This window comes from Uloborus diversus, chromosome 1 (genome assembly GCF_026930045.1).
Source record: "Uloborus diversus isolate 005 chromosome 1, Udiv.v.3.1, whole genome shotgun sequence".
Taxonomy (NCBI): Eukaryota; Metazoa; Arthropoda; class Arachnida; order Araneae; family Uloboridae; genus Uloborus; species Uloborus diversus.
The window spans coordinates 85,076,377-85,100,869 of NC_072731.1; the positions used below are offsets into that span (position 1 = coordinate 85,076,377).

At 33.5% G+C, this 24,493-nt stretch overlaps 1 protein-coding gene across 1 annotated transcript in view; it reads right to left on the reverse strand.

Annotated features, from left to right (window-relative positions):
- Positions 1–401: 401 nt before the first annotated feature.
- The window catches only part of LOC129230790 (3'(2'),5'-bisphosphate nucleotidase 1-like), a 123,731-nt gene continuing 99,639 nt past the window's right edge, over positions 402–24,493 (reverse strand). Inside the window, 3 exon segments of the mRNA XM_054865196.1 lie at positions 402–837; positions 18,516–18,716; positions 22,395–22,457. Of these exon segments, the coding sequence (XP_054721171.1) occupies positions 580–837; positions 18,516–18,716; positions 22,395–22,457 (522 nt within the window). The 3' untranslated portion in view covers positions 402–579.

Consider the following 24,493-nt stretch of genomic DNA (forward strand, 5'->3'; position numbering starts at 1 on the left):
AGTTCTCAAGTTTTGCGAGTTCAAACACACAGACGCTTTTTGGGGACTTCATTTTATACTATGTAAAGATAACCATCCAATGTTTAAATTAATTAACAAAAACGTTTCCGAATCAATCCATCGCGCTTTGAATCCATGCTTTTCACAACTGAATTACACATAAAAAATTTGATCAAAATCGGTCCAGCCGTTTAAAAGCCTTATGGTGACAAATGTATGCACAGAAGATTTGATATCCCCCCACTACTAATGGATCTTTTGGTCTTGTTTAAAACTAAACATTTAATTTTTAATATCAACAATCATTCTTATTTGAAATAAATACAGAGAAAGCAGTTTGTCTGTACAAAATGCTGTAGCAGTCATATTTTACACAAAAAATAAGTAAAAACAATTTGAGAAACCAAATAAAATGTTTTATTAAAAATACTTCATATACAACAAATTTATCTTCATTATCACTTTCATACTTGTACTAAAAAACTACTATAAATTAACTGATATAATAATTACATTTTATAATATGCTTTTTGTAAAAAGTAAACATAATTGCACAAAATGTTACATCATTTTTTGTTTTTACTGTAGGGATTGTTTTGCTTCACTTGGAATATTTTCAACATACCAATCATGAACATTTTCTAAATGTGTTGCCAAGACACCACCTGAATTAAGATGTTCGACTTCAGCATGGTACTGGATGGGTTTTCCTTTGATATCTGTCAATTTCCCCCCAAAAGCATGCAGTAGTGCTTCTGGTGCACAAGTATCCCATTTCTTGCATCCTTTACTAGGAAAAACATAGGCATGTGCTTTACCTTCAATCAAAAGCAGTACCTAAATAAAGTGGAAGACAGGCAACAATAAAATTAAAAATTTTGAAAACCCTTGACCGAGTCGCAACTGTAGAATCAAGAGGGAAAATTGAAAAAAAAAAAAAAAATTAAAAGCCTTATATTATTCAAAATCAATGTCAAGTATTTTATTTGCTATTAAATAGAAACTGGCAACATAAAAATTTTAAATCATTGCCTTGTCGGCCTTTTTTCCCCCCTTGTTGGCCAACAATGAATTCGATTATCCATTGCATGAATAAAGGCTTAGCCGTTATTGAAATCTGCTTTAAAAAAACGTTATATTCGAATTCAATGAAACATGGATGTTCCAAACACATTCTATCAGACAAGGAAAAAGTCTTTATTTTGGTAGTAAATTTCAAAATTTTTAGCCATGTTTTCACTGCAAAAAACCTTTTAGAGGTTTTTAATTAATATCTTTGTTAATGTCATCCAAAGATGCAACCTAGCTAAGAACACTCTCTATTTACTCTCCTTTCGAACAAAAGTTTTTTTTCTAAAATCACTCTATCCGTTTAAGCGCTAGAGTGCCACACACAGATACACAGGCATGTCAAAGTTATAACCCCCTTCCTTTGTATGTGGGGGGTTAAAAATAAGATGTTTTGTTTTCGAGCCTTTTAACTAAAAGTGTTGAACAGTTAAAAATAAGCAGCCATTAGTCACGTTTTTAGACCAAAAACTTTGATTTGACCCCTAGATTTTTGGGCTGCATTAAAACTTTCAAGGCTTTCTTTTTAAAGGGTTGAGAATGGCAATTGACGTTTAAAGTAATTTTAAAATACTAGGGTCTGGTGAGGTAAAGTGGTCATAAAATCGTAGGTTTTCAACTTAGGTGGATAATAAATTCTTTAAATACTTCAACTTTTTTTGTTATTATTTTACATTGCATTATTAAAGAACATGTACATTGAATTTCAGGGAAAAAAATATTGATTTAAGTAGTTTTATAACATTTTCATTTCCCTTTGTATTTATGACCACTTTACCCCATGGGGTGGGGAAAGTGGTCATAGTTAAAAACAGCTGCAAAACTGTTACAAATAACCCTATTATTTGTATATTTCGGTTATTTTTATAGTTATAAGTATATGTACGAGTATATGCGGGTATGCACGAGTATATACGTGTTGTGTAAACATGAGTAAACATGTTCATATATGAATAAATACATGTATACATCAGATACATGCATGCATGTGCCTACTCAAGTATATTCGTGTATACACGAGCATATAAGCATGTATACGTGATTGCCTACAGAAGTGTATACGTGTCTATACGAGTATATACGAGTCATGTGTATATGCAGTGGCGTACCGAAGGGGGGCAGAGGGGGCGGTCCTCCCCAGGCCCCGCTTTGACATAGGCCCCTAAATTTCAATTTTTGGTTTTCACCAATATTGTCGCATATCATGGTTTGAATGCTTAAACAAGTTGGCTTAATAAATCATAATTTTTTTAAAGAACAAATATTTGTTCACAGTGACTCCTCTTCGGGATCAATACCCAGGCCCCGCTTTGACATAGGCCCCAAAATTTTAGTTCGTTTTCTTTTTCGCCAGACCTGCCTTATGTCATGGTTTAGACAAATAAAAAGTTGTCTTTTTATGTAGAATGAATATTTTCTCAGTGCCTCTTGCCTAAACAAAGAGAGGGCAAATTATGTCCCACCGACCCCGCTTTGACATAGGCCCCGAAATTGTATCTTATTTTTTTCCAATAGACCTGTCATATACATCACGATTAGAAATATTAATCAGTTACCTATATATGCGAGTATATATCATAAATTTTGTTAAATATGACTTTTTTTTCACAGTGACCCATCCTAGTGTACAAAGGCACATGAGAGTTTGGACCACAAATTTAAGGGGGGCCCCAAATTTTTAAATTAACCAAACCTATTAAAATCGTTTGCTTTTATTTCGTTAAGTGCTTTCAGCAAAGTTTTATGCATTTTTTTTTCAAACAATTTATTAAAAAAAAAAACGAATGCATAACAGATGCACGTTTATAATTTTTGATCATTACAGTATACAGCTAAAATATCTGTTTTATGTTTTGTTTTGTGTATTAAGACTACGATGGTCTAGTCTTTTGAAACCAAATTCAAACATATAACCAAAAAAATTCATTCCTAAATGAGCAGTTGTCTATCCTTTGTGGCGTTGGAAGAATCAGTCAGATAAATTTTTCTTTTTACCAGCTGCACTTCTGTGGTTTTAAGTTTCGTTTTCTGCCCGAAGCTATATATAACTTCTAAGAGCAAATCAGACGGACCCCTTCTGACTCAAGCAAAGGGGACTTCCTTTTTGCTATGCCCCTTTCGACAGAATAAAACTGTTTAATTGGTCAATCCTTCGGGACTTTTGACCTTGACTGCATAATACCTCTTCCCATCCATTCTATACTCGATTGCAAGCTTACTTGACTATGGAGAAATGAGCTGCGGCCAAGAGAAAGAATTAGTTCCTAGCGCTTTGTCCGATATTCGGGGGGAAATTACGCTCTTCGCTTTAGAAATCGGTTCTATATTTTGAATGCTCTCATTTTTACACATGCATAAAAGGTCAGTAAAATGTAGTTACTAATATTTTTAAAAAATATTTCAATTTATGAGTACTAATTGAATTTTGTAATGAAGAATTGCAACTTCTATACAACTAGATTAGAATTAGCTGCTTTAATTTGTTTTATATGTTTTTAAATATATACTTGGATGTTCAGATGCAATAAATTTTTTAGATACAATATAATTTTAAGACTTTTTTCTGTTTTTGATATTTTCTGACAAAGCACAATTTTATTAAAAATATAATATTTACTTAATTTCACTTAAAACCATGTGTTTTACTGTGGTATTTACAATAGTGTCCGAAATCAAACCAACACTACCTGAAATATGTAAAAATGTACCACTTAAAGTAATTACTGTAATATATGGTACTAAGACATAGTTTGAAAAACTTCAGTTTCAATACCAGATAGGCCCCCATTCCGAGTAGCGCCCCAGGCCCCCATCCGTCTTGGTATGCCACTGTGTATATGCGAGTATATACGCGCAAAACGAACATCATTTGCGTGTTTGCACATGTATCTCGAGTATATACGTGCATACCTGAGTTTCTGAGTATATACGTGTATAGTCGACGTATATACGTGCACATAGATACAATACTGGCCATTAAAATTGCTACACCAAAAAGAAATTACCAGAATGAAGCTAAATTTTACACACGTGATAATAAAATTGACATTAGAAAATGATTACAAAATTAAAGCAAATTGATTATTTATGGTTGGAAAAATCTCGAATAAATGGAGGTTTAAGTACCCTATTAAGCCACCTCTAGCGTGAATGTACGATGTACTTGAAGCGAAACAATCGGGTATTGAGACATAACAGCCTCCTAAGATATCCTGTGTCATCTCGTACCACACTTGCTGTAAACGTGCCACTCATTCGATCAAACTCATACGTGTTAGCACCAGGGCTGTGGAGTCGGAGTCGGAGTCGGAGTCGAAGAGTCGGAGTCGGATAGATTTTGGGGTAAAGGAGTCGGAGTCGGAGTTGTTCAAAAACATGCCGACTCCGACTCCGACTCCAGGCTTCTTATTTTCTTTCCTTTTCACTGATTCTCCTTGCAATTTTTAAAAACTGACTACCAATTGGTTCGATTACATGTATAAAAAGATACTAATGAGAAAATAACAGCCGTTATGGCAATCAGCTAGCTTGAGTGCTTACCGAACTTTCTGTAGCCGTCCCCTAGTTTGCTTGCTTTTGAACTGAACTAATAGCAACTGTCAGCAAACGATTTTGTTGCCTAACATTTTCAATTAATCACTTTCAAATAAAAATAGAAATATAGTGTTTTGTTCGATCTCAGTTATAAAATAGTAAAAGAAATGTAACAAATTAGTAAGTCGAGGCCCGTAGCTAAGGTTGAAACGTTTAAGGGTGATCGGTAAATTCAAAAAAGTTATGGCGCGAAAGCACGAATCCAAAAGATCCGATGAAATAATCTCTTTTTTTTTTCTTTATTAAGACTTATTATTAGTGATTACAACACTCAATAATTGCAGTTAATCTTAAAATCTTCATATTAAGGTTAATCTTAAAGCAGCCAATAAAATGTAAATTAAAAATTTAGCGAAGAAGAAATATAGGTATAGTAAAAGCTATTCGTATAAATTTGTATACCCCCGCATTTTGTGTAAAATTAGCTCCTGACGTATATGTGCCCTATTTTCGCTGAAATTGTATTGATGAAATATAATTAAAAACATATTCGCGAAAATTTTCAGAATTAAAATATTTATATTTTTTTAATAAACTCTGAAATTAACTTTTGGTGTCATCTACCAGATGGGTGTCACCCGGGGCAACCACCCCCTCTCAAAAACTTGGATTTAGAAAAAAAGCTTTTTTTCTCTCAAGTTACAGCTTTCAAAAATTGAAAGCACACGATTTGATCAATATCAATTTGTTAAACATTAAAGGGGGGGGGGGGAAATTACAGATAATCCTATTCAAATTTTTTAAAAGGGATTTTTATGTCATTTCACTTTTTAACTCGTAACTATTGCAAAATTTGATTTTTAAATTGTATTTCTAACGTTGTATGCGTCTTAGGTTTACAATAAAAAACAAAATGCGAAATTTTCATAAAAAGTAATTAATATTTAAATCTCTGTTTAGAGGTTTCCCCCCTTCCCCTGAAGGGAGAGAGGGAGTTGAAAAAATACAAGTAAAAAAATAAAATAAATCCGGAGTCGGAGTCGGAGTCGGGCGTTTCAAAATCCAGGAGTCGGAGTCGGGGTCGGAGTCGGCCATTTTCCTTCCGACTCCGCAGCCCTGGTTAGCACTCACGACGGGGCTCCTAGGAACCATTTTTTAACATGACAATGCTCGGTCACAGCAAGGGTGTAAAGGGATTTCCTCTTCCGCATTATCACTTTCTCTGGTCTGCGATTTGTGACTTGTCACAAATTGAGCATATCTGTGATCACTTGAGACGGTAAATTGGACAGCCTGTAAGTTTTATCAAATTAGTGGCGCGTTTACAGCAACTGTGGTACGAGAAGACATAAGACATCGTACGAAACTGCTGTACCTCAATGCTCGACCGTATCGGTTCTTAAATTCCAACTAGAGGTGGCGCAACAGGGTACTTAAACCTCCATTCATGTGAGATTTTTTCAGTAATAAATAAATGATCATTTTGCTTTCATTTTGTAACCGTTTTCTAGTGTCAATGTTGCCATCACGTGTGCAAAATTTTGTTTCATTCAGACTATTCCTTCTTGGTGTAGCAATTTTAACTGCCAGTAGTGTACTTACATACATACACGGGTATACACAAGTTAATTCGTGGATATATCCAGTGCGTGTTTGGTATGTGTCTACTCACGTATACATATGTGGAAGCAAGAGTATATACGTATGCTTACGTGTAAACACGATTCTATACTTGTTAGACGTATATACGTACGTTTACGTGTAAACACCAGTACATGTATCCACGTATATCTACGAGTATATCCGCTAATATACATGTATACTTACATAGTGAATGCAAAATCTTGGGCAAAATCTAAGTGGTGTGAAAAGCGAAGATAAGAAGCAAAGAATCATAAGGAACCTATGGTCATTGACGCGCTACATGCACACAAAGCCAGAAATCGATAGAATGAAAACAGGTCACAAATTTGTTACACAAAAATGATTTTACCCGACATTTTAGTTCTTAAGAAATATTTAGACAGTTGTTAAAAAGTAAGGCCTGTAGTAGCTCTAATACACGCATCGCAACAAAGGCGCAGCGACTGATGAAAGTTTTTCAAGAGTCTCGTAATTGCAACAGAGTAATTGCGATGTACGTATTACAGATGGCGGGCGCAAGTTTCATCAATCACTTTAAAACTTTCTTAAGTTGTTGTGTAAAATTGTCTTTTTTGTAATAAATTTGTGATCTGTTTTGCATTCATTAGTTTCTGGCTTTGCGTGCATGTAGCGCGTCAGCGTTGAGTTTGTGGCCATATGTTTCTTATGATTCTTACTTCTTATCCTCCTCTCTAACACCTTTTAAAAATTTGCCCAAGAGTTTAAACTCACCCTGCATACATGTATATCATATGCTAGTATGTAAGTGTTAGCTCGAGTACGTACGTGTATATACGTCGTGTCTACCTGAGTATATAAGTGTTCGTATATGTACGAGTATAAGCGGGTATATACGTGTATAGTCGAATGTATATCTGTATAGATAAAAAATACTACGAGATACCCAAATACGTGTTTATTGGTGCATTTATGTGAATACGTATATATACGTGCTTACACAAGTATATGCGTATGCATGCGCATATACTCATATATTTATTCTTGTTTACTATAAAAACAATACATATTAAGTGAAATTAATATTTAATTTATACCTGCCTTATACTTAAAGATTAAGTGATTTTAAAAGAACAATATTCGTTAAGCCTAATATTATGACCACTTTACCCCATCTTACTAAAATTGTTCTGAAAATTTATTAAAAATAGATTCAGCTAACTGCTAATGAGTATGAGTTCTTGAGACATGTAGGAAGCGTCCTGCACAGTCAATCTGTTCATAATTCTAACAAACAAAATTTCGCCAAAGAAGTTAAAAAAGGTGTTTATATTTTAAAAAAATTTATAATCACTCAAAATATTTTTTTTTACCAAATAAAATATTGCCAGTTGTAAAATTTTGTATTCAAAATGTAGTTTCTAACTGCAATACTCTAAAATAAAATTTTCACATTCATTCGAACATTTATTTCTAAGGTATAGCCATTTATATGAATTATGACCACTTTACCCCATTGACCACTTTCCCCCACCAGACCCTATCAATTTTTCCTCTTTGTAAACAATCTTTTTCTGCCATATATTTTTCAGATTTCTTTTATTTATATTAAGAGCAATAGGTAGCATTTCTATATTTAATGATATATATATATATATAAATATATTATGCTATGAATACATTTGGTACAGTCATAGAAAAAAAAAACGAAACACTTGATCGTATTCAAAGACTATTGACACTAGAGACACGTGTGAGGTGTCATTGTTTCAGGAATAAAAAACTCTACATAATTATGTTAAAAAATCATTGTTAAGGGGTCGTCTTCATATTAAAACGAGCATCAACTTCAATTTTTTCAATGAGAACCCCCTTTTTTTATCACATATTTGTGATCAGCATTCATTTTTAACTCTGTATACAAAATTTTGTTTAATTTGAACCAGCCGTTACTTCAGAATTGAGTTCTGAAAAATTCCTCTCGTAATGTTAAAACGTATTTTGATATTTTTACTCATAACAGAAAAACTAGATTAGGCACGGCAAAGACTGTTGTTTTATATCAAAATATCAATCGACCCAGTAATAAAAACGCCCTTTGCAACACCTAAAATGTAATTTTAGCTTTTTTTATGAATTATTTAAATATTTTTTGAAAAAAATATGATCTGAAACCATATTAAATTTTACCAGAAAAACAATCTAGAAGAGCTTTTATGCGGGAATCCAAAATTTGAGCTCAAAATATTCAGTAGTTTTTGCACTATGCTTAAAACTTCATTTTTTCTCACTTTAGGGGACCGTATACTTTTTTAAAACAGAAATTATGAAAGTTGGTTTCTTCGTAAAAAAAGAAAAAAAATGTTCTACAAAGTAAGCAAACCAATTATAACGTGGTTTTTCTACATTACAGTTACGTCTATGAATTTTTTAAATGCATAAATTTATTCGCTGTATCTGCAGAAAAACAACACAATATTGCAACTGTCAGTTTTTTGTGGATATCATTCAAACGTCAATGTGTAAATAATGCGAAACACTACTTCATTGTTTAATAAAAGAATAGTTTATAGAACTCTTTTAATTAAAAGCGACACGTAAAATACTTCTGTTTTTTTTTTTTTTTTGCAATAGACAGTGTAGAATTAACGGCTCTTCCCGGTAATAATTTGCTAAAAGGAAGAATTATTGCCTTGTCTAAATCGGGAAAAAGCACTCGAAAAATAGCCCACGGTGTGAAGTTTCGCCTTTAACAGTATCCAGATGGGTCAATAGATAATATTTGCTCTTAGATAAGTTTACTGGTTTTTAGGAATTATTATTATTATTTTTTGTAAAGTGTTTGAATAATTTTCAATGTGGTTGGAGAGGAAATTTTAGCAGCAGTAGAGGGCCGCGTGCTATGAGCCTCATTCTGCAAGAAAGTAGTAGTTGTAGCTAATTGTGGACTTTTTTTTTTTTTTGACTTCGTCAAAAATTTAACAAAACATCAATTTGCGTGTTAGATTAAGTTGAGTTTTTGTCTATTCTTAATTATAATTTAAATACCTTTTTCTTTTCTCTTTATTTTCTCGGTCATTGTCCGTGCATTTCACATTAAAACTATTCTCGCAAGACAAAGATAAAATTTCAATTTTTTTTTTTTTTAATAACGTGGAAAAATATCGACCAAAAAAAAAAAAATAGAGTTGTAAAAAATTATTGTTTTCAACTACTAGATGCCTATCTTATTAAATGCATGTTTTTCAGAATCCAATATCTGAATATTCGTCCCCACCTTTAGGACGCTGACACTCTATTTTAACTTTCTGGTCCTATTCTTTAAGCAAACAACGGGCCACATGGACCAACTGCGAGGGCTGAATGCGGCCCGCGTCTCCACTGCGGTTTGGTTGTCCCATTCGATGACTGCAGTGCGTCCTAATAATGAGCACAACAGCCTTGCACCGGACATCTGTTTTAACCGAACAATGAAGCAGGTGTCATGTCATTGAAGCCAAGAGTGCCTAAAAACTGGTGGATGAAGAAAATTTATCTCAACAGTGAGATGTCGTGAACATACAGCAGATAAATTTACTTTATCTACCAGTTTATTCGCACTCTCAGCTTCAATGAGATGACTTCTGCATCCCTCTCGCTTAATTTCGATTCCAGTCTGCGAAATCCGTAGCAAGGACAAAAGTGTAGTCTCTGGATAGATTAAACTTATCTGTTCAGTTATGCTTTGTGTAATATTGCTCTAGGTGCGTCTGCCTGTAGCCTCACACTATAGGAAATGTTCATTTGCAAGTACAGTGCAGAACCTTTTATCCGGGAACCAAAAAACCGGGAAACCAGAAAACCGGCAACTTTTTGCCGATTTTCCTGCCATTTTTCAAAAATACGCGTTTTTGGCAATTTTTGAAAAACCAAGCATTTTTTTTTTGAAGTACCTGAAAGATTGTGAACGGTTTCTTAATAAATACCATATTACTCAAGTATAACTCGGGAAAAAGTTAACAAAAACGAACTTCAAAGGGTTATTCTTTATGCGGGACAAAATTTCCGAAATATTTTCTTGAATTAAAAAAAGTACGCTCGTAAGTCCAAAATTTTCGTGTTTTATTCCAACTAAAACCTAAAGAAATAAATATTGTCACATTCTAATGCAATATTTTATTGTGAATGGCCTTAAATTAAATTATAGTCGTTTAGAGCGAAAGAGCGGGAAACGCCGAAAACCAGATTCGCGAATTTCCGGATAGCTGATCGTGGAATCTGGAAATCGTTAAACACAAGACTGTAATAAGGCTGCAAGAACTCACATATAAAATTTCTATTCATATTAACTTAATGTAAAAGCAATAGTTACCAATAACTATCGTAATCGCAAATAAAACATCTATACAAAAAAAAAAAGAAAGAAAGCAGTACGTTCATGAAAACAAATGTTTTCATACACTATAGTAGAAAAATCGCAATTTACTTTCAAAAACTTGTTTTTTGCCCTTCCCTTCATTTTCTTTCGTTTTAAAACGTTGAAAAGTGTTTTTTTTTTTTTTTTCAAACAGTGTGAGGGTTTCAGGTCTTATGAATAAGTTAAATTTTTTGGTGTTTGAATTATTCTCTCACTATAGTAGTTTTTAATATTTCGATTTATATATATAATGTATATATATCTATTTCTATAATAATTTAAGTTTTCTAAACAATCGGCCAATAGCGCTTTTTAGCGATCCAGAAAACCGGGAAATTCAGATATTCGGGATAGCGATGTTCCCGAACTTACCGGATAATTGGTTCTCTACTGTATATAGTCCGCGAAACAAAATTAAATAATACTAAGCTTTGTTTGCATGGTGTTAAGTTACAAAATCAGAGAAATGACAAGAAGTCTGATTTCGATTCACCTTGGTTTAAGCTAAAATAAGTTTTGTCTTTTTAAATTACGAGTTGGACCACCTCGAATCTCGTTGCTAGAAATAGCATTGGGAAATTACTTTCCTAAATTGCTTTTAAGAGCCATTACATGTTTAGCTAAAACCGCCAATTGTGTTATGATTTTTTAATATTACCACGCATTATGATCTTCCGCATCAAATTTGGATTTGAAACAAATTCTCTTTTTTTTTATTACAAAAAAGCCGCTAGAACAATTAACCGTGTTTGTCCACTGTGTTAATTCATATAACCAAATTTTTACCAAATAAAGTTCGAGTATGAACAGTTTGCTCAATAACGGGTATTTATATTCTCCTGTTTCTGTTTTATTTTTCAGATTGATACTTCGTTCGTTTTATGTATATGGAGCAAATTTTCACGGAATAAATAAACCTTGCTTCGCTCGTGTCTCCAATCTATTTAATGCTGCGTCTTCCCACGTTGTGCGGTATATTTCTTATATTTTTGTGTGCGATGGCCTAAATTTCTGCCGATGTTCTGCGAAATCAAAAACGCGCAATTTCATTTTACATCAAAAGACTTTCTATTCATTCCAAAATAAACCTGTAACATAGGTGCAATTCATTTATCAAACATATTCACATCATGATTCTTGGTATAAGATTGGATATTTACATTTTTGTGAGGCTAATTTGTTGAATGATTATATAAGCAATACAATAGGTTCATATTAGAAAAGGCAAAAAGTTCCATTAATTTTAATTTGTCCTTATTCAATTTACTAAACAACGATCTATACGATGAACCAGTCAAACCCAGTCCGTCATTCTTAGGTTAATTCTGATAGACAAAAATCTGTAAATATTTTAACTTTTTTTTCAAAAAAAAAGTTTTTGACCGTAAATCGTTTTTTGGCGCAACATTATCGGCCCAAAAAGTATCGAATTACGGAAAAAAGAGAGAATTTCAAAAAATCATGAACTGAGCTGGATAATCTCGATCTTTTCTTTGTTTACATTCCGTTACTTGATAAGCCGTGACCTTGAAAGAAGCGTTTTCAATGTGGTGACGGTCCCTAAAACGTTTTTCGTTAATAACTTGTGTTCTACTGCACGGAATGCAGTGAAATTTTGTACCCTGGCTGTATTTTGCGGTCTAAACATAATTATGTAGCAAAAAATAGGGGTTCCCATTTGAAAATCAAGAGTTGGTGCTCGTTTTGCTTTGTATATGGTCCCTTATCAAAATTTTACCTATGTAGTTTTAAAGAAGACTTTAAACCAAGTCGGATGACACCTTTCTTTCCTTTCTAACATGAATAATGGCCGAATAATTAAAAGTGTTTCGTTTTTTTTTCTATGACTGTACATTAAAAGCGGCAACTAGATTGTTTATTTTGAAAGCTGAAAGTTTACTGTAGGTGCCATTAAGATGCCAAAATTTTCAATTCTTATTTCTGACTCTGCTGTCAAGATCACAACTCCTCTAAACTGATGTCCCTCAGAGCTAGAAAACTTGTATGATTTATACTGTACAAATCTCAATGAAATGAGGCACTGAGAAGCAAATGGATGCAAGTGGCAAAGTTAAAAATTTGGAGATAACCAGTACAAATCGTAGGTGAAACTCTCCTCTGTCTTGGGTAGTGATGTAAAATACCCGGGTATTTATTTTTAGGGGTAAATACCCAGGGTATATACCAGGGCAAATACCCAAAATGGGTATTTACCCGGGTATTTATTTCAAAAATTTATATTCAACTAAAATACTTTTCTGTATGTATTCCACTATGTATATATAGAGTGTTTTGTTTTAACCTTCAAGACCTCTATTTTTGCAACCGTTAGTCCTAGATGCATACTTACAATTGCAAAAATGTTCAAAATCAGATGCAGACTTAAGATATTGAAAATTTGAAGTAAAAATAAAAATGAGTAAAAAAATACAAATTTTAACTTTTTACACGGGCCCCAGATCCTCTGATTTATTGATATTTAAGGAAATAATCTCCACTGAAAAACAATTACAAAAAAAGTTTGACATTAGTACGACCAATATTCATTGAGATATGAAACGCAGCGTTTTCTAACTTACACCATTTTACACTCGCCGTCAGTAACATCTTTTGGGGGAAAATATGGCAGTTAATGAGTGTTTATATAAAATTATATGTGTGCAGAGTGATTTTTCAAATTGTTCAAGGTTTTGCAGCGTTTTTTGCGTATCACGGCATAACATTTGCATGAATTTTTGAGTAGAAATGAAAAATGTAATACCTTGTTTTTTACTTTGCCAACCTGTTATTATTCTGAAAGGGTAATAAGTTCTAATCTCATCTTCTGCATGGTCCCTTAAAACTTTCAAATGGAATATCTCCTTGAGTTTTCATTGCACAAATGTCAAGTTTTTTTGTGTCAGTAAGTTTTAAATTCAGATCATTTCTCTAAATATAAATTAGGGGACCAGAGCCGTATAAAAAGTTAAATTTTGTAGTTTTTGACTCATTTTTATTTTTGCTTCAAACTTGCAATATCTTTACTCTGGATCTGAATATTTTTGCAATTGGAAGTAAGCATCTAGGACTAACGGTTGCAAAAATAAAGGTCTTGCAGGTTAAAACGAAACACCTTGTGTAACCAACTATATACAAAACAATAAATTTTTTCCTAAAATTTGTATTTTGATCACATATTTAAAGAATTATTGTGGTAAACAACTCAGCAATCTACAGTAATTTCCGGAAGAAACGCCGCGGCGCATACGTGTTTAAAAGTAAAATTTTATTCAGCTGCGGCGTTTCTAGCGCTGCAGCGTTTAGAAGCGAAAAAAAAAAAAAAAAAATCCGGCCGCAAATCCAAACAAGCAAGCTGGGAGAAAGGAGATTTCAGGTTTCCTCCTCGTTTTTCCCCTCCTACTCATTCCATGAAATAGACTGAACTACACCCCACCCGTTCGGTGAAATGGATTGATCCATACCTGTTTCGGCGGGAGCGTGCTAGGAGCGAGCACGTGGCGTGATATTTGTTGCATTCTCTCGCTCGCATATCTCTCACTTGTATCTTTCTTCGCTCTCCTCAACTCTTTCGCTTGTATTGCAGCTTCTTGCAGCGCTCGCTGAGCGAAAAGTGAATTTTTGTCAGTCGCATCTCTAAATTTATTTACGATGGCCCCTAAGCTACATCGCAGTTACACTGCAGGATTCAAATTGACAGTCATCGGTAGAGCTGCTGAAATTGGTAACAGGGCGGCTGGAAGAGAATTCGACGTAGATGAGAGATGTGTTCGTCGCTGGCGCTTGGAGAAGGAAAATTTGGAAAAGATGCAAAAATCGAAACGTGCGAGACGGAGCGGAACTGTGAAATGGCCCCAACTAGAAACGCAACTTGCCGCATGGATAAAAGAGCAGAGGGAAAAGGGCTTTCCCGTATCAACAATAAAAGTTCGCCTGCAAGCCAAGAAAATGGCTCAGTTAATGAACGTGAAAGATTTCAAAGGCGGGCCATGCTGGTGTTATCGTTTCATGGCTCGTCACAAAATTTCCGTTCGCTGTAAAACGACGACTAGTCAACAGTTACCTAGTGACTGGCAGGAAAAAAAACTGCCTTGTTGGATTTCGTCAAAAATTCAGTCGAGAATGGGAAGTTCTCGCTTTCGCAAATCATCAACATGGATGAAACGCCTTTGACGTTCGACTGCCCAGCAAACAGAACTGTCGACCAGACTGGTGTAAAAACTGTGTCCATCACTACGACTGGTCACGAGAAGACCTCATTCACTTGCGTGTTGGCTTGTGCTGCTGACGGTGCAAAATTAAACCCTCTTCTAATATTTAAGAGGAAAACAATACCAAATGGAAATTTCCCCAAGGACGTCATCATCACGGCGAACGAAAAAGGGTGGATGAACGAGGCCGTGATGATGGAATGGCTCGAAAGTGTTTGGCGGCGCCGGAAAGGAGCCTTTTTCCAGCCTAAGGGCCTACTGGGGATGGACAGTATGCGGTCCCACCTGCTGGATACTGTCAAAACAAAGTGCAAAGCACTCTCGGCCACGTTAGCCATAATTCCTGCCGGCCTGACCAAAGTTCTACAACCATTGGACTTATCGGTGAACAAGGCCTTCAAAGCTGAAATGCGACGGCAGTGGGAGGCTTGGATGAGTGACGGTTTACATTCCTTCACTAAGGGGGGGGGGGGGAAATGCGCCGTGCCTCCTATGAAGAAGTTGCCACTTGGGTGTCAACCTCGTGGAATTGTGTGACAGAAAAAATAATTATGTCTGGATTCAGCCAAGCAGGCATTTGTGTTAGTGAAAATGACTTTGTTGAGGATGATGATGAGGTTGATGAACCTGAACCTCACATAGTGTCATCTACCAATATAGATGAGGACATGTTAAAATTGTTTAATTCCGATACGGAAGAATCAGATTTTGAAGGTTTTTAATGTGTGTAATGCTTGAAAATATATCTTTTTATTTATGTCAAAATGTGGTTTGTTTTATTTATAGCAAAATTTGTTCATGTGTTTTTATTTGTCAGAATATGTGTTAAAACTGTTAAAATCACTTTCCATCAATGCATTTACTTAATTACTACCGGCGTTTATTGTTTTTATAAAGGTAAGTTCATTGATAATTAAGTTTTTAGCTTCGTTAGTATGCGGCGTTTACGGTGATGTGGCGTTTCTGTGCATTTCAAAAATTTTTAAAGCGTTTTTTGGGGAGTGCGGCGTTTACGCCGATGCGGCGTTTCTTCCGGAAATTACTGTAATATGATATTCACATTAAATGTGTTGGATACAGGGTTTGCAGGTTTCTGCCAAGGCGGTAAAAACCACTGGCAGAAACTCAAAAAATGACATAAATGCAATTCCTGACATACAATAGAAAATGTATAAGAAAAATAATTAAATATTAACCCAAATACAATTTATTTACAACACTATCACCATTCAAAATCAAATTTTACATTGTTTTCACACTGCAGCAGCCTGTAACAAAATACAAGTTTTGACGCTGTTTCTAAACCTAAACAATTTCTTAATTTGTTGTGCACAAAGGAGAAATTTGAGAAGATTCTTTCAAACCCATCAAAACATCGATGTTAGAAATTAAAACATCGATCTTTTTATCAATGTATAACATACATTTTTGAATATACTACACTAATTTAAGCAATACAAAAGAATACGTATCCGACGAATATATTGAAAATACTGAACCTCAAATCATGAATATAATTTAATAAGAATAATTTCGCAACAGCTTGGTATTATAGTTGGGCAAAAATTTATAATAAGACAAGCACCGGTTAATACAATCTAGTTATAGTAATAAGGAAATATTTTCAAACTGAATTAAACTAAAAGTAAATTTACATCAAAAAAGAATCTAAGAAAAAATGCATCATGCACTTACCGTCAGTTGAATGATGAAAAAAAGTTGTGCTAATTATTTTAAAAATACAAAATTAACTCTAACAATAATTTTTAAGAGTAAGAAATATGTGTTGTACTGTTAGTTAATAATTAAACACAAATTTAAGGTAATAGACGGACGACTTGTTGGAGGAAATTGATAAGTAAGCCCGAATATTGGTGTTGACAGTTTGGAGAAAAAGAAGTTTCCTTACTTTGTCCCCCCAGAAGGGCATTTCTCTTTTCGCAGACTATCCCACCAGTCTGAGAAACATCTCTTTCGATGGAACAGAAGTTTCCATCACTATCAAATGCGTACAGGATTTTCCTTTAGTTTAAGAACTGGAGCCTTGAAATAGACTGCAAGTTCTGGCACCAGACTACCAGTGTCAGGTTCTCCCAATAGCTTTGATCTCTTTTTTACTCTCTAGTTAATCTTTTACTATCTTGTAGTGATCTTCCCAAAAATCATCCTCTATGCAGAAAAATTGTTCTTATAAAACGGGTGCAAAAAATGATTTTTTTTGGCAACTCCATAAGTAAACTTAATTACCTAGCGAGAAGATTGGAGCAAAATTTTATGATAATTTTCAATTAAAATGCAAAAACATTAGCATCGAAAAAACATCGAAACCAAAACATCGATAGTCCAAAAACATTGAAAGTAAAACATCGATGTTTTAACAAAAAAATCGATGTTTCCAAAACATCGACATCCATGTTGCACCCCTAGTTTCAACCAATAAAACTCTTTACATTTATGAGTCAGTGAATCTAACCAATTATATTGTTTCTTACATACAGCAAAGTTGAAGACTGTGTTAGTACTTATATAATTGGATTATTAGCTTTCCATAGAAATCAAAATGGGGGGGGGGGGAGAGCTCTTTGTTCTTTGAGAATAGCTTTATTCAGTTATTATTAAGTGTAAAATGACAAGTTTATGAATTTTAGAATTTAATGAAATAAAAAAAAATCTGTATTTATTTAAATATTTGATATATCACACTTTATATTAAAAGCAAACAAAATAATTATAAACAAACTGAAAAATTTGTTACTTACAACATTACAAGGCTAAAATTTCTAACCCATAGCAATTTCAACTACGATAAATTTTACTTTGCTTTAGAAATGTCAGTCTTGTTATTTAACATATTTTTACACTAATTATTAAATAACTATTATATTAAGTTTTGCAATGACGAAATGAGTTATATATTTTATTTTACTTAATTGCCTGTCATTAAGTAATTACTAAAGCTATTAAAAACGTTTTCTAGTTTTTGCCAGTTTCTGCCGGTTTTTACCGGTTATAACCACTTTCTGCCACCGGCAAGGCAAAAACCAGTTTCTGCCGGCAAAAAGCCAACCCTGGTTGGATATGCCTAATCAATGTTGATAGCCAAATTTCACATATAAAAAGCAATTCTACAAAAAGTAAAAAGCTTAACTGGTTACAAAAAAAAAAAAAAAAGCAAACATCTTCAATTATGGCATTGAAAAGAAAGATTCTTTGGTTCGTGATATGTTTCTTTCATAATTTCATTAAATCTTTTGATAAAAAATATTATAAACTGTGTAATACATATGTATGTATCAGTTTTTTAATTTCATATTTAGATTTAAAAAAAAAATTATCATTCACTTTTTGCATTTTTTTGTAAAATACCCAGTTTTTGGGTATTTACCCAGGCCTTGGGTAAATACCCAAAAAATATTTACCTACCCACTGGGTATTTACCCGATCCACATCACTAGTCTTGGGGCAAGAGATGGTACTAATAGTCCTGGTAGTTGCCGCTATACAGCATGATTTAGAAAAAAAATTCAATGAAAGCCTACCTAGGAGCTAATCTTTTAACATGTTTTACTCAAAACTTCAAAATAGCCACTTGCATCCCTTTGCTTCTTACTGCCTCAAATATGGTTTTGATGAGACTCAGTGAATAAAAATCTAAATAATCATACTAATTCTGTATTTTTTTGAATGATAGACAAATATATACTCACTTTATGTCCTGCACCTCCAACACGTAACACTTCGTCAGGTTTTAACGCTGCAATTGTTGCATTTATGACTGGATTAGAGTGAGAGCGAGTTGTTGTGATTATTCGTTTGTTCTCTGGAGGAAATTTATGATTGATTCCGCTACTCCCTGCTCCAACAATACCCCACATGGTTCGACCTAACTTAGCCAAATCATCTTGATTCTGAAAAATCAAATTGCATTATTAATTATTTTGTTTAATCAACTTTTATAGTACATCATAACTTTTTCAGAAACTTTGAGCGTTATATAATATTTTTTTTAATGCAAACAAAGGAAATGAAGCAGTTTAGGAAAAATATTATCAAGATGAAACTAGTGTATTTTTTGAATTCAACTTAAAAAATGAAGTACAGTCGAGTCCCGACTTAGCAAGGGATGTGTTCCAAGACTTCTCGCGTAAGTCAAAATTTCACGTTGTGGAAAAATATATGTACATAAATTTTTTAGAACTGTACCGAATTCCTTTAGACACGTATAAACACCCCTCAAACTGCGTTAAAGGATTCCTCAACTATACATTACAGTTTCTTAAATAAACAGATCTTTTACTGTATTTAAAAAATAAAAAGGGTTTTATTCAACATGAAATACTTTAAGATGCACATAATAAATGATTAATAGGAGGGAAAGACATAAAACAGCACGGTCGCACAGTATGTAGCAATAATAAAATGATGCACTATAATAGTACTGTACACTGTACAGTAGATATAGTATTATATTTATGAGTTTAAAAAGGAAGGTAATGATAATTTATGGTCTATGATCATTTGTGACAACAGCCCCTCTTCCTGATCTCTTTAATCCATAATACAAGAGCAGCTTTCATTTTTATTTTATTTACTTTGCTAGACTGATCTGCGAACTTAAACATTAAAACTAAGTTGTGAACTTTTACGGACATCGTTTTGTTTTGACTTTTAATTGTACACATGGAAGATCTACTCATATTTATTGTTGCTCTATCATCGGTGTTTTGTAGTTGTTCAAGCACCTCGAGAATCTTAGCCTTTTTTTTTTAAATCAGAAACTTTCTTTTCCTTCCCATCTTCACAAAGTTAAGATAACGGTGCCACTAAGAAACTAATATATTTCATCAACTTTAATATTTAGAATGAAAAAAATAAATAAATGAAAGATGCTGAGCGGTTATTTGATGCACTAACAACTCAATGCGTAGACTAGTTTGATGTGGGAACTTTCGCTCTCAGTGATGCTTGAAGAGATGTAATAACATTCACGAAATCAATATTTAGTAGCCAATAACAAACCGATACTTCCTTTGAAAAAATTCGTGTTGTGGACTAAAAAATCGCGTTAACTCTAAAATTTGTCACTTGGGAAAAAATTCGCGTTATAGCCATTTTGCGTAAGTCAAATCTCGTTGTAGCGGGAGTCGACTGTACTTTTTTTGTATTTATTATCTTTAAACTATTGAATAACATTTTTCTGTTAGTAAGGTTTTAGTTTCATTCAAAATGAAACTAAAAAATAACGTAACTGTTAAAACTGACATAGCTGTCAAAGTGACGCGTATTTCTTAATTACTACAGTACTTCCTGCTAACTAAGGGGCTGTCCACAAATGGTATCACTTTTTATTAACATTTTTGCCCCCACTCCCCCTTTGCCATTGAGTATAATACTTCACCATACCCTCTCCCTCCACCCATATCACACGCATTTTTAAAAAAAAAAAATATGAAAAAAATGCAATGTCGCATTTCTTGTTACCTCCTCCTTCTTCCCCCTTGTCACAAACACACGAATTCACCTCCCCCAAGAAGCGTGACATTTGAGGACAGCTACTACTATAACAAACTTAGAAAAACAGAAGCAAATAAAAATCCAAGCATATTTATTAGAAGATAAACTAAACAGATACTTAGCATTTTCTGGTGCATGTAAGAAACATGCATAGCATATATATATATATATATATATATATATATATATATATATATATATATATATATATATATATATATATATATATATATATATATAGTAATATAAATATATAGTATATATATAAATATATAGCATAAGTAAAAACAGCCATTATAACTGAATCGATTATTTCAGAAAGGGCATAAGTCACATTTTTTTTTTTTCAAAATTGAGTTAGCAGTGGTTTTCCCATATTTGTATGTAGAGACATCAACTAGTATAGCAGGGAAGTCGATCCTTGTACAACAAATCAATTAATTTAGGGGTCACATTTTTTGTTTAATGCAAAAAGGGCATAAGTCCTGGACTTGCACCCTTTTTGCACTAAATGTGAAGGAAGAAATAGGAAGACGCAATGGCAAGATCACAGAAGAACTAGATTTTTTGGCGTAATGAAGTAAAAACAAATAACTCCTTTGATCTAGCATAATTTCGGTAATGGTAGGTTCGTCGGTTAAAGGGATTTAAAATTACAGAATCGGAAAGAAATTCCCTAATTTCTCAAGGATTTTATTAACATTGCTCTAGGAACTGTGAAAAAAACTATGCTCCAGTGAGATATACGCTAGTCAAAATAAAAACAACACTGCGGGAGGCTTTTTCTAGAAATCACCCTGAAGAAATTCAACAAGATTGCTGATGACTTTCTCTAAGAGGACATTCCTTTGTCTTTTGCGACCGGGATTTTAGGAAAGTAAAACGAATGTTAAACAAATATGACAGATTATTACCACGTGAAATCCAATCTCTTACAAGTGAAATTCTGAAATTACATCAAGATTTGGCGTCACATGTGTTGAAAACAAAGAAATCTGTAAATGCTAAAACAGGTGCATTTCACTTTTTAAGAGGACTTATCTCAAAAATTGAGATTATGGAGAAAGATTCTACTGGACGACAAATGTTTTCAATTATCAACTTCATGATATTTAAATATTCGATAGTACATCAAAGGAACGACTTCTGACTAGCAATTTTATAGACGGTTTTCAAGAGAATATTGCAATGTAACGCTTATCAGCTGAACTATTTTGCCCATATTGAGTACAAAGGGAAATTTTTTTGTATTGTTTGAAGAAATAACGTATCAAGATGATTATTCAGTGCAATTTTCAACATAGTCATACTAATATGTACATTGAACTTGATACACAAAACTAGACAAGAGAAGGACAGAAAAAAAAAAGGGTTTCCATGGAGGATGAATTTGATGAATATACAGTGGACATCGGTTCATTGGATCAACTGCTTTAATGAAGCAAATTGTCAAAAATGGAATAAAATCCAGCTGTACTGAATTAGCTGCTTTATTAAACCAGCCATTTTAGGGAATCAAAACTGTTTAGAACCAACGTGATTTGTATAAGCGACAGCCATTGTAGTTTTATACACATGTAAAATTTTTGCTTTTTGTCTCAGTTTGTTATTTTTTTATTTTTTTACACCAGACTTTATTATTTCACTAAAACAAGATGAGAGAAGAAAATGCTCAAAGAGTATTTTCTTAAGATAATGAATTCATGAATACAGACTTCACTAATTATTTTTGTCACTTAGTCATTATTTTTTATTATCATAAAACAGAAACAAATCTGTTGCACTTGACTTACATTTTCATCACTCTAAACTCGTCTTTCAGGATATTTATTGGACGAAATGAAACAATTTATGGTGAGGTAATGATTCTACTTTTGGTTAGATGTCATAAAAATTTTCGTAGTTTACTGCTGAATTTAGTTCATTGACATGAACTAACCACTTTTTGCATTTGTTGGACTTATACCCTTTCTGAAATAATCAATTCAACTGAAGTAATGAAAACCAAATCTGGGGAGGGGAGCCAATGCCATGCATCATGTTGTACATGCATTACATAAACAAGCTGATACCTTTATGAAATTAGCCCGAAGATATTCAACTTCAGTGGCATTATACTCAGCGTTGGGTCTTTCCTTGAATCAACCAGTAAAAGAGAACCACAAAAGTGAAAAATTTACTAAACAGGACAGATATCACCAGATTTTTCAAGAGAAGATCTTAATGTCTCTGGTAACAAAAGGATTTTAATAAAGACCTAGAAGACATTTTATGAATACAAATACATTTATTCATTTAATTTGATAGCATTGATTGGTAAATCACTTGCTTTTTCACTTGCATTTTAATTTCTTAAAAGTATTTTAAAATCTGTCGTCATTGTTTGGAAGGTAATTTTGCATGTTTTTTTTTTTCTTTTATTTAAGCCTGATTGTTGAATATATGTCACTTGACACAATTTTTATTCTCAAGGTAGACCGGGCAAAGCCGGGCAGCGCAGCTCTTAATATCTAAAGATTTGAAAGCTACTGTTAATGTGATTTTATAATTTTTTGTTTGTTTGGCAAAACATTTATACAATACAATACAATACAAATGTGACGACCAGCAACAGGCTCTGGGCCCAGCTAGGCTAAAAACATCAGCTTCACTCAACAAAGGGCTAGGTTCTGGTAGCGTGATCGCTTGGCACATTAGGCACTGAGCAGTTCAGTCTAGGATTATTGCTTGAAAGAAATTGTAAAATGGAATTCATTGTTTTGGCAATTTGTTTTGAAAGAAAAACTTTTTATTTGTTTTTATCCAAGTGAAATGTACGACATTTTCTTCTTTTTTTCTGACGATTTTAGAATGTTCCACTGGATGTTTTTTTTTTTCATTAGACAGATGGATTATGATAGCGTGGATGCTGGGTGGGTTTGGCGATAAACAATACAGTTGCGGAACTATTTTTACATTTGAAAGATATTATTTGATGTCTTTTTTTGTTTATTTTTCAAAATGTTTTAAATTGCAGTAAAATTTGCTTCACTCGCTAAATAGAGTTTTAAAGCAATTATAAATCTAATTTAATGATTTGACAAAAAGTTTTAAATTCCAAAGAAACTTTAATGGTTTTTTTTTAAAAGGTGTGTATGCATTTTACACAAAATGATCATGTCAAATCAAAGGGGGAGGGGGCGTCAATTTTTTTTTATTCAACGGACTTGCATAAAATTTTTAGCACGGGCATCGCTGTACAGGTACTACTACTCTATTAATAAATTTATAAGGTTTGAAATGCAAGCTAGATTTTAAAACATTTTAAATAATGTTTAGCAAGTATAAAATTAAAAATGCATAGATTCTGTTGTTGAGAAATACGAGGGCTATTCAGAAAATAAGGAACGTTTCAATATGACACCAATACGTGCGCACTAATCATATATATTTTGGTGTCAGTGTGCTCGGCATCCAGTCACCACAACGAGAACATCTCTGCACAGCAATCTTCAAATTTAAAATGTGCACTGCTTATGAAATCCCGCTAGTAGTCAGGTGCAGTCTGTGATACGGTTTTTGTTGGCAAAAATCCTAAAACCTATTTAAATTTATCACCAAGTGTGTGGAGTGTACGAAAACAACGTAATGAATAAAAGTTGTACTTGGAAATGGTGCATTAAGCTTAAAAATGACTGAAGTAACGATGATGAAGGGAGGTTTTCCCTTATTTACCTTTTGTTCCCAATATTTCACCTACTGATTTTCAAATGTGTCCAAGAATGAAGAACTGGCTAGGAACACCAGGCGCGCACCCAGGGGGGGGCTTTGGGGGCTTAAGCCCCCCCTATGGCAAAATCGGGGCTTGGGGCTTAAAGCCAGCGCATAGCACTACATTTAAAATTTTCAAAGGTTCGGACTGGGTTCAAGTGAAGGATATAATGTGTTAATAAAAAAAAAAAAAATAGCGAATACAGTAACATATGAAATACGTACATTATGTTGTAAAAGATACGGAGAAACAAAAATTATCGTTCCTCGACCGCCTATTGATATTGATTAGCAGGCAGAAGCGCAGAAATGATAAAAGTCCCTTGTCCCCCCCCCCCCCTTTGAGCCCCTTTGTCCTTGTTTAGTTCATTATACATAATTTTTGGCGACTAGGTTGTGAAAGTGCAACCCTTTCAGGCCC